We start from the raw sequence: 12,583 nt of genomic DNA on the forward strand, positions 1-12,583 counted from the left end.
GAGGAGTGGCTGGTGGGTTTGAACCGCCAGCCGTCTGGTTAGCAGGCAAGTGTCTTAGCCACTATGTTGGGCAATCTATTTCTGTAGTGATACCACCTTGGAAACCCAAGGAGGCGTTGCTATGAGTCAGGGGCAACTTGATAGCACATAACAATAACACTGCCCAAGGTATTTGACTGCTAAGCAGAAGGTTGGTGGTTCAAACCCACCAGCTGCTCCAGGAAAGGAAAATGGGGCAAATCTACTTCCGTAAAGATTTACTGCCTCAGAAACCCAATGGAGGCTGCTGTGAGTCAGAATTGACTTAATGGCAGTGGGGCAGTGGGTTTGTTTATGTCTTTTTTTAGAACTCAGATGAAATCTCAGAGAAACTATGTAGAAAGACAGACTTAATTCAGAATTTAGAAATGTTTGCAATTACATATTACTTCATATTAATATAAGTACATTCAAGTTGAATATCTTTAATATCTTCTTTAGTTGAATAATACATAGCACAAATGTATTAATAATTAATATAGCAGCATTTCATAGAGATTGCCCAATTTTTCTTTCATTAATTCAAGTGAGATTATTTCGTAAAATTTCTGAATCCATAATGTCAACTCCTTTTGTTTATTTCCATTTTTGCCATATTTTAGAAGAGATCTCTCTCTGAGGAAGATTTTTTTGGTATGTGCATTTTGTTTATGCTAGACATGCCAAATAGATCTCCCAAGATGAAATTCTGAGCTCATTTGGAAGTAATTTTTGGTAGCACATGAATCAGAACTCTTATTTTCTTCTCAGCACTACTGATATTTTATTGCTTCCATCTATAGTCCAATATGCTTTTAGCACTAAGAATCCTGAGGCCAAACACACAAAGCACTAAGAAAATGGGAACTTCTGGAGATTACAATTTTTGTCTCTCTTTCAGGGTTCTTCCCTCCCCTGGCAGAGTGAAATCACTTTAAGTTCACTATGAAACAGGAACATGGGGAGCACAAATGATTGACTGAAGTTGGTGATGTTGATTTAGGAGTCTTCGGCTTATAGGTCAGGTGTAAAACCCTTAAACCCGCTTGTCAAAGTCGCTTGTCAAATTCCTATGGATTTTTCCCAGCTCTGCTCAAATGTCATTTTCTCTATGGAGGCTTTTCTGGCCACCTCAGGCAGAGTTAGGCAGTTTCCCTTTTGTATCATTACAGCACCTAAACATATACCCATGGCAGCACTTATCAAGTAGCATTGCATTTATTTGTCTGTCTCTCTCCACTGGTGGCTAGAGAAGGACTATTCTCTTCCTTTTATCTGTGGCCTAGGACATTACTGAAATCAAGTAGGTTCTCAAATAATATTAATAATAATTGGATGGATAAATGGAGAATAGCTAATAATACTCCATGTCTGCGCAGCATAGGATATGAGATATTTCCAAATAGAATATCTTATTTGATTCTTACAACAGCCTAGTGAGGAAGGAGTGACAGGAATTATCATCTACCTTTTAGAAATGAGAAAACCAATGCCAAGAGAGGTTCCATGACCAATCCAAGTTCAAAACAGCTAATAAGTTGCATACTTTGTTTTCATGTTACCAAGTCAACACAAATATATAGATAGAAGTAATTGTAGGGGTGTTATATAAGGCAAAGATGTTCATGGCTGGTCAGGACTGCAGCAGATAAGTACTTCAGACTGGCTGACACATTTTAGGATGGGTTACCTGTTTTGAAAGCCTGGGAACTCAATATAAACGTTGAAGTCAGTAGAGAGAAAAAGATTATATATATATATGTATGTGTATATATATATATGTATGTATATATATATATGTGTATATATATATGTATATATGTGTGTATATATATATATATATATATATATTTGTAATACACATGATTGTCATTTTTAAATTTTAATCATGACTCACAGATTATTAAAGAATACTAAGTTCTTAGATCTCAATTATTCTAACATCTTCACTAACAAAGAAAGAAAGAAAGAAAGAAAAGAAAAGGAAGAAGGAAGAAAACAATAGATACCCAGTGTGGTAGTTAATGTTGAGTGTCAACTTGGCTGGCCTGGTTTTGATTGGCTGGGCAGCTGGCTGTAGTTATTCCCCATGATGAGAGAGACTGGTAATCAACTCCATGGGGGAATCTACTGTGAGCAGCTGATCCTTACGGAGGTTGTCTGTTTCCAGTATATAAGGAGCAGCTTTGAGGAAAGTCTCTAGCTTTCGGCATGCTTAGACTCTGTGTGTAGCTGAGTCTTCATCTCAATGGCCTGCCATGTCGTCTGCTGATCTTGGGACTCTTAATGGATTTGAATTAGTGGCCTGCCATGTTGCTTGATAATTTTGGGACTGTACCATTTTACTTGTCTACCTTGGGTTTGTCAGTCTCAGCATCCAGCAGCTGTCTGAGTTAAGAGAAACCTCCACCTCCAGTGGGCTGGGAGCAAGAAACAGAGCTGAAGCTCAAGGTCGAAGGGCCTTCACTCAGCCTCCAGAGCTGGCACTTTGAACTTGGACTTCTAGCCTTCTAAAGTGTATGAGAATAAATCCTTGTTTGTTAAAGCCATCCATTTGTGGTATATCTGTTATAATAGCAGTACTAGACAACCAAAACAGCCAGATAAGATAAATGACTACCTAAATGGCATAGTGCCTAAGGCATTTGACTGCTAACCAGAAGGCCAGCAGTTCAAATTCACCAGCCACTCCTCAGAAGGAAGACTGGGCAATCTCCTTCCGCAGAGATACCACCCTGGAAACCGAAGGAAGGGTCGCTATGAGTTGGAAAAGACCCAACAGAAGTGAGTTTGGTTTTGGTTTTAAAGTTACACAGCTTATTAGTGGCAGCACCAGGGTGCAATACTTGGTCTTCTCAACATGGACATCTTTATATGTTTTTAACAAGTTATGATTTAGAAGTTGTTATGGTTTAAAGTGTGTCCTCCAAAAGCACATGTTGGAATCCTAACCCCTTTATTTGTGGATATAATCCTACAGAGAAATAGGCTTTTCTTTGTTATGTTAATGAGACCATATCAGTGTATGGTGTGTTTTAAACCAATCACTTTTGAGATTTAAAAAGATCAGATTAGGCACAAAAAGAAGCAAGGACAAAATGAGGAAGACAGATGCCACAGGAAGATTGCCTAGAATATGGGGGCCACAGAAGCTGACGGAGACAGCAGAAGGATCTTCCCCCAGAGCTAAGACAGGGAGAAACTTTCCCTAGAGCTAGTGCTCTAAATTCAGGCTTTTAGCCTCCTAAGCTGTAAGAAAAGGGCTCTGATGGCATAGTGCCTAAGGCACTTGGCTGCTAACCAGAAGACCAGTGGTTCAAATTCACCAGCCACTCCTCAGAAGGAAGGTGGGGCAATCTACTTCTGTAGTGATACTGCCTCAGAAACCCAAGGAGGGGTCGCTATGAGTCAAGTTCAACTCGATGGCACATAACAACAACAACAAAAAGCTGTGAGAAAAAAATAAAAGAGTTCTGTTTTTTAAAACTACCACTTGTGTTTCTGTTACAGCAGCATCAACAAGCTAAAACAGAATTCCTGCTAGTCCTAAGGAAGTCTTCTAAACAGCTGACTACTTTGACTATACATAGGTTGTACCACAGGAATTCCCTTGGGAAAATGCTGTAACATGGGTGAAGAATACCATATACTACTCTGTGTACTGGAGTGGGGGGGACACATTATGTGACATGTAGTATTTTAGGACCCAATTCATTTAGAACACACTTTTTAATGAAGACTGACAATATTCACCCAGAGACACTGATGTTACAAAAATAATTTGCTGGATTTATCCTTTCTATATGCCAACAATTTTTTTAAAATGAATCCAAGCGTTCATGTTGGATTTATAGGTTTTAAATTTTTAAGATGGTTTGACCATTTTCACTTAGCCTTATCTCTATTTATAGCAGCACATATTCCACCAGTTATTCGACAGCTAAAAAGTTAATTATTAAAGGGTAAAGACCAAAGACCACTATCAACTAGTATCACAGCAGGAAAAGGGGGAGGGGGGATGAAAGTATTTATGAAAGTCTTTGGTTTAGCTTCTGTTTCTAAAGTTGTTTGTTTAACTGTGGGAATGTGCTATGGGTTATATGACCTAGGTTAGAAGATGACAGCAATTTGCTTTCCACAAACATAATTACATTTCAAAAATTATGTAATTCACATAAAAATCATATCATTTCATGGGGCAACACCATTGGGTGAGCCTTATTTAACAACTGCTTTGAGAAAAGAAACATACCTTACATTGCAATTAAATGGCTTGTTCATTGATCTTTCCTACTGAAGGTAATTGCTTTAGTTCCTTTCTTGAAATATACAGACCTTTACCTGTTTGATATGACCTATTTTCATATCTTTCTTTTACTATCATAATCAGTGTCTGTGCTCTTCCTTCTACTCCTTCCCTGGAAGCAAAGGAGATTTATTTCCACAGTATTTTTCACAGCAAAGCCTTTGCTTCCCTCTAGGATCATAACTTGTACCCTGATTGCCCACCTCCAATTAATGCTGATATTTACTGTTAGCCCCAAGAGTTATAGTTTAAAACAAGAGCCCACATACTAAAAAAAACTTCAGGTATTCAAGGTCATTTACATAGTCCAATTCAAAACCAGTTTCTCATTTAGGCTATGAGAGAATCTTGTTCATAAATCAATCACAACATTTTAATGTGTTAAATGGAAGATAATTTTGAATATTTTAAAAGCTAGATGACATTCAAATATTATACTGTGTAAAAATCAGGATTGTTTAAGTACAAAATCATTCATTTTCCATAAAATTTCAGTAGAATATTTCCTATGAATACATAAAGTTGAAGATAATTCATTTAGGTCCCCATCACACACTAAACCAGCCAACAATTTTTACCCATATCATAGGTTTATACTGTCATTTCCTCTTATAAGACTATAACATGAAATCAATACGGTCAACAGGTACACAAAATGCCAACAGAAGAAGTTATTTGAAAATAAAAGCAATAGGTTTGTAATGCTTTGAGATATATTACTTACCAGAAACAAAGTTCGGAAATTGCTGAGATCACCAAAAAATTCTTCTATGCTCACTGTCTTAGAGTCAAAAATGAAATATTCTCCAAGATTCTCATAGAGCTTCATCATGTTGTTATACATGGTGAACAGTTTGTCATATTGGTCTCTGGCACCCTTTGTAAAGCTGTAGCTTTGTGTTAAGGAACATGAAATAATATCTCAAAGGCAATCACTAGATATTAGGATTGAATTATACTATCATTTCTGTAGATAATTGTTATACTTATATTGTTAAGTTTTGAATGTCTATATATTCAGCAGAACTATTTACTATAGACCTATGGAGACAGGAAGCAATTAGAACATGTTTGCTTAATGAAAGCACTTAAGTACCAGAAAACTGTCTCACATCTTTATAAAAGGTACACACACACACACACACACATATACACACAGTGGCACTGATTTGATTCCGACTCACAGTGATCTCCATACAGTTTCAAAGGCTGTACATCTTGATGGAAGCAGACAGCCTCATCTTTCTGCCGCAGAGTGGCTTTTAGGTTTGAATTCTGACCTTTTGGTGTCTTAACCACTACACCACGAGAGCTCCTTAACAACTCAGAAGTACATATTATGAATATTTTGGAGCATTTCTTTCTGGTCTTTCTTATAACTCTAAAACTTTTGAATGTTAACTGACGAGACCGCTGCAGAGAATGTTAAGCTGGATAACCATAATAACTAATAAAATAAACCAAATCAAGATTTTAAAATAGAAATAAATCCATTAAAATCTCAATAATGACCACAGAAGTAAAATTTCTCTAGTTGGAAAAGCAATGGACTTGGAATTTTAAAAGAATAATAATAGCACAGTTTGGGGCATATTATTTTAAGATCCAATAGAGTATTCCTATTTTGTGGTGGTATTATTTTATCAGCACTGATAATTGTGCCTTGAAATACTTGATTTTATAAGGTTTTCTGAATTCTTCAGTAGGGCCAAATTTATTTTCCATGAGACCACAGCTCCAGTTTTACAATGGAACTCAATGGGGAAATCAGACCATTTCTGCAAAATTACTTTGCAGCTGACACTTATGAGATACACTTTGATTTTGAAAGTGAGATCCCCCCCCCACTTATATTCTATTTATGTTACTTAAGTACTGTCATTCACATTAGCAACACAACAACCCTAACTTCCTAAAAAACGAACAAACAAACAAAAATCCCAAACCCACTGCCATCCAGTTGATTGCAACTTATAGCAACCCTATTGGGTTTCTAAGGAGCTCTGATAGCATAATGGCTAAGGCACTTGACTGCTAACCAGAAGGCTGGCAGTTCAAACCCACCAGCCACTCCTCGGAAGGAAGATGGGGCAATCTACTTCCGTAGTGATACTGCCTCGGAAACCCAAGGAGGGGTTGCTATGAGTCGGGTCCGACTCGACGGCACACAACAACAACAACAACATTGAGTTTCCAAGGCTGTAAATCTTTATGGAAGTAGATTGCCTCATCTTCCTCTCATGGAGCATCTGGTCTGTTTGAACGGGCGCCCCTCTGGTTAGCAGTCAAATCCCTTACCCACCATGCCATCTACTTCTGTAAAGATCTACAGCCTTGGAAACCCAATGGGGATTGTTATGAGTCAGAATCGACTTGATGGCAGTGGTTCTCCCTCCTAACAAGTAACATTAAATCTTTCAATACTTAAGTCCATTGGATGTCAACAGAGTTGAAAGAATCCATAAATTTTTGGCATACTCTATTTTAATTAATTAAAGATACATAATACTTCATACACATTCTGATTTTACCTTTGAGACTACCACTATACATTTTTCCATTTTAAAGGAAATGTTAAACGTCCTGTTTACGTAGTACAGAAATACAATATTCCTCATTTCTCTCTATACACAGTATAGGAGATTTTGTTTTCTAGTCTCTTTTTCCCAAATTAAACAGACTCATGCCAGAAACTTGCTAGGCAGAAACACTTTTCTAAGGTCACTTACTTGTAATCTATTTGCAATTCAAAGTGTTTGTATATTTCAGAAAGTTCAACATCTGCACATTGAGAGAAAGGCAATGATAACAAAAAGAAAAAAAGCAAAAACTGTGTTGCCCATTAATCATTCCATAAGTTTTAACAACCTAAAAAATGTTCTTTAAGCGATACACAATTTTATAAATTTGTTCTTATAGACAAGAACTGATTTCAGAAATTCTATCTGTATACCAAAATGAGAAAATTTGAAATATTCTGGTAATGGTTTATCTTAGAAATAACAAATGGAAAGCAAGTCAATCTCCAAGTCCTTCACTTAACTTCAAAGTTGTAAAAGGGATAGACGGCATGAGTCAGCACTGTAATCTTTCACAGTTGCAGATATGTCAGCCAGTCCTACTTGGGACTGCAGGCGAAAATGAACTAGACAGCATCAGTCCTTTTCACCACTCTGCTTCATTTAGGAAATTCTGTTTTGTTTTTCTATTTTTTAGTGCAACCACTAAATACAAGTTACTGGTTGGTAAGCATTGTGATTGACACAATGATCATTAAAACCTAATCCTTATCTAATATTATCAATATTCTACCATTATTAATTTGCATTTGTACAGGATCTTACAATATACTTTTCCCTCCATTATGTTCCATGCATATTAGTTACAATAAAGATGATCTTTATGATGTCAAATCCAGTGTTCATTCCTCTGTCCTCCTTTGAATGTCTCAGCAGCATCCTACACATTGAGCCACTTCTTAGTTTCTGTGACATATGCTAATGTTGAAAAAGATTTTTTTTCTCTTAATTCCTGAGGACTTGATTCTGAGCTCTCTACATTCTCTGCCTTTTTGACTTCAGCTATTTTCATGGCGGGAGCTCTGGTAGCATAGTGGCTAAGACACTTGCCTGCTAACCAGACGGCTGGCGGTTCAAACTCACCAGCCACTCCTCGGAAGGAAGGTTGGGCAATCCTACTTCCGTAGTGATACTGCCTCGGAAACCCAAGGAGGGGTCGCTATGAGTCGGGGCCGACTCGACGGCACATAACAACAACAACAATAATAATTTTCATGAAATTCCAAAAAAAAAAAAAAACAAACTCACTGTCCTTGAGTTGTGTCCGACTCATAGCAACCCCACCTTGGATTTCCAAGACTGTATTACTACAGAAGTACATTGGCCAACTTTCCTTCTGAGGAGTGGCTGGTAGATACTATTTATATGTTGATGAGTAGCCCTGGTGGTGCAGTAGCATGGCTGATAACTGAAACGTCAGCAGTTTGAACCTACCAGCTGCTCCATGGGACAGAGATGCAGCTGTGTGGTTCAATAAAGATTTACAGCCTGGGAAACTCTATGAGGCAGTTCTCCCTGTCCTATAGGGTCACAATGAATCAGAAGCAACTCTATTGTGATGGATTATGTTGATGACTCCCCAAATTATATATCTAGCCCCAACCTCTTTTCTGAGATCCAAACTTGTATAAAATCAACTGCCTCCTTGTCATCTAGGAGCTGTGGTAGCGTAGTGCCTAAGGCATTTGATTGCTAACCAGAAGGCTGGCAGTTCAAACCTACCAGCCACTCCTCTGAAGGAAGGTTGGGCAATCTACTTCCATAGTGATACTGCCTCGGAAACACAAGGAGGGGTCGCTATGAGTCGGGTCTGACTTGATGGCACATAACAACAACTTGTCATCTGTAATTTAATTTATTTGTTTGCTTTATGGAACCTATTGGTATCTCAAATGTAAATCCTCTCCTTAAAATCCCTCCAACAGCTTTCTACAACACTTAGAATAAAACCTAAACATATTCTCAGGGTTTATAAGGCTCTTTATGATCTGGAAGGAACTCTGGTGGAGCAGTGGTTAAGGCACTCGGTTGCTAAGCAAAAGGTCTGGGGTTTGAACCCACCATCTGCTCTGTTTGAGAAAGATGAGGCAATCTGTTTTCTTGCAGATTTGCAGCCTTGGAAATCCTATGGGGAAGTTCTACTCTGTCCTATAGGGTCGCTATGGGTCAGGATCAATTTGATGGCAGTGAGTATGTTTTTGTAGCTCGTTTCTGTCCACCTCTGCAACCTAATATCATGCCATTTTCCATCTTAAAGCAATATGCATAGCCACATTAACTTCTTTATGTTCCTTGAACATACCAAGCTAACGTCCAAAGCTTTTGCACTTGCTATTCTATCTAGAATATTTCCTTTCCACCAGGTCATTCAATCTCAGCCCAAATTTCACCTTCCTACAGTGGCTCTCCCCAAACATCTAATCTAAAATATCCACCCCTCATCACTATTTTTCTGGCCTATTTTATTTCATTCTGAGCACTTTGCACTTTCTGATATTATCTCTTTTATATACAATGGAACCTGAGAGCCAGAACTCGACAGCACTGATTTATTTTTCTGAGTCTTACAAGTTTTCCACCATTGACAGACTGCAGTCACTACTTTTCTACTGTTCTGTTTAGTGGAAAATATTTTACCTTTCCTTCTCTGATAGGTTTCCACCTTACACAAGTTCTGGCTTTCACATATATTACTGTATTTATTTGTTTACTGCCCACCTTTGCCCATTTAAAAATGTGGTCCATGAGAGTAGACTTTGCCTGTCTTGTTTAACACAGACTCATCAGCACGTAGAACAGTACCTGACACATACAAGAAATAATAGTGTTACAGAGTCAAACTGTTCCATAGGGTTCTCTTGACTGTAATTTTTAGAGGAGTAGATCACCTCTATGGCTCTGCTTGAATGGGTTCAAACTGCCAACGTTTAGATTAATAGTTAAGGGCAACGCATCTGTGCCACTGAGGGACCTTCATAGAATTAAAATGAACAATGACAATAATGACAATAATTTCTAACTTTTTAATTTTGTAATTTACTCTAGTCCAGGGACTGTGAAACGCTTCCCACAGATTAACTCATTTAATCCTCTCAACAGTTTTTCTGAGGTAAGAATTTTTACTAAAGTCTCACAATTGATGAGTCACACAATAGGAACAAACTGATTGTAGCTCCAGAGCCCATCTCCTTAACCACTATGCTATAAAGCTTCTTGTTAGATATTTGTTGTAAGAAAGAAGCTTCATTATAACATTGTATTGGAGAATGGGTCATGGGGGTGATATGGGTAATTAAGAAACCAAAACCTCTTGTAGGGAAAGTGTTCATTGCAAAAGACAAACTAAAATATGCCTGTCATTTTAAAACTAGCAGGTAAAATGCTAACCATTTGAAAATATAATTAATTTTAAGCCATTTGTTCCTAATCATCAATCTAGAAACTTAATTTATAAGACATACAAGTTCCAAAAGCATTTTTATACTAATTCATGTGAAAATCTAAACGAGGGAAGCAGCCTTCACAATTATTTGGAACTTTATAGATTGTCTTCATGGACTATATAGATTGTCTAAAACTTTTATCATCCTTTTTTTTTGTGTGTGACCAGATATAAATTTATAGATTATATTGCTTAGAATATAGTAATAGAACACTATGGACTTAAATTTCAACCTAAAATAGCTATAATTTACCCATAGGCATGTATTAAAATAGCAAGTATTTTATTTATACTTTTATACATAATTTATGTACATTTTATATTAATTGTTAACTATTTTAGGTAGCTATAACTACTTATATATAAGCTGGTAGGAGGTAGGTGTTACAACCCTTGCTTTCTCAAGGGTAAAATAGCATTGCTTCATTAAACACTAGATAGAGGAAATTGTTTATCACTTTCTTTAATTCTGATGTGAAGAGTAACTGCTAACACAAAATTTGTTCCATTTGAACTGGAATAAACATCAGCAGAGCACTGGGGATGAAGGCGTTTACATATCCCACAGCTAATGGAGTCAAATCAGTTTTTACAATTTCTCATCTTCATATGCAATATATTACTTATAATTTTAATTTAAAGATTGAAGTATAAAATATCATTACTGCTAGATTGTTTAAGAACATGGAATAATCAACTTGAGGTCCACTTAACCTTCACACAAGCTTTAGTTGGCAACATGGCATAAGTATGCATTTAAATAAAAGGAAGTCACAAATATACAATCCACTGAAGAATACAGATATAATTTCTTCTTTCTATAACCTACCAGAAAAGATTCTTCTAAATGTTAAAAAGAAGATAGGAATTTTTTCTTTTCATTTGAATAAATCATTTTGAATCAAGAATTATTAAAGCTTCAAGGAAATATTCAAAAATAATGTTAAGGCATAATTAAATTAGTTGAAGTTTACTTATAAGTTGACCCATGTTTTAATTGACAAAACATTAACAAGGACAATATAGAACTCAAATATTTTTTCATTTGAGTTCAACATACATACTTTACAATATTTCATGATAAAGACTAAAAGCATTGTTTAAAAATCAGATTAAAAAATAGAGGCATGGACAGCTAAATAACTTGGCATAACATAGTTCACAAAGACAGTGGTCTACATCCTACTGTAATGAGTAGTGACTGGAGTCTGAAATGCTACCAAGTGGCCATCTAAGTGACAACTATTGGTCTCTCCCTGTCTGAAGCAAAGAATAGCAAAGAAAATCAAAGATGTATGGAAATAATTAGTCCAAAAGACTAACGGACCATGCAAACCTCATCCTCCATGACTGAGACCAGAACTAGATGGTGCCTGGCTACCACAACTGATTGCTCTGCAAAGGATCACAATAGGAGGTCCTGGGTAGAATGAGAGAAATTGTGGAACAAAACTCAAAATCATAAAAAAAGACCAGGCTTACTGGTTAGATACAGACAGGTAGAACTCCTGAGACTGTGGCCTTATTTAACCTTCAATCCCGGAATTAAACTCATCTTCTTGGCTCAACTTACCGCCAAACAACAGATAGGCATATAAAGTGAACAATAAAACCAGGGAGATACACACTTCTTTGAACAACCAACCATATGAGATCAAAAGGGCAGCATTTGCCCAGGGATAAAGCTCAGAAGGGAGGAAGGTCTGGGGAAAAAGGACAAATGGAAACAGGAAACCAAGGGAAGAAGTTAGAAGAGTGCTGTTACATTGTGAGGAATGCAATCAGTGTCACAAAATGAAATATGTATAGATTTGAGTGGAGACTAATTTGTTCTATAAACTTCCATTCAAATCAAAATTAGAAGTTTGTTTTTAAAAATTGGAAGCCTAGAATATTTAAATAACAAAAATAATGGTCAATGGACAAGATTTTAAACCAAAGTCCTCAGTTTTTTTTAACATATAGGAAACAATTACGCCATGAGAGAGATAAAAATATTTTGTTAATGACTTTACTTTTCCACAGATGGCCTAAGTCAGCTGGGTACAAAGAAAATGGTTTCAAATCTCCTTGCAGTTAAAGCCACATATATGATGATATTATAGAGGTAAGAAATATACTCAGCCAGTACTCAACACTCTTAGTTTTCTCTACCCTCTTTGTGTCTTTAGTAGATATTTGTTTTTGCCCCTCCTTTGAAAACAGAATCTATCTTGTCATACTTGGACACCCAAGAGT

The 12,583-nt window shown here is 36.7% G+C and overlaps 1 protein-coding gene across 1 annotated transcript in view; it reads right to left on the reverse strand.

Moving 5' to 3' along the window:
- Positions 1–12,583, reverse strand: part of DIAPH2 (diaphanous related formin 2) — a 1,278,863-nt gene that overhangs the window by 368,330 nt on the left and 897,950 nt on the right. Inside the window, exon 24 of the mRNA XM_007946556.1 lies at positions 5,049–5,213. Coding sequence (XP_007944747.1) covers positions 5,049–5,213 — 165 coding nt within the window. The remainder of the gene's footprint in view (positions 1–5,048; positions 5,214–12,583) is intronic.

This window comes from Orycteropus afer, unplaced genomic scaffold (assembly GCF_000298275.1).
Source record: "Orycteropus afer afer isolate SDZICR_OR568_19922 unplaced genomic scaffold, OryAfe1.0 scaffold00165, whole genome shotgun sequence".
NCBI classification, from domain to species: Eukaryota; Metazoa; Chordata; class Mammalia; order Tubulidentata; family Orycteropodidae; genus Orycteropus; species Orycteropus afer.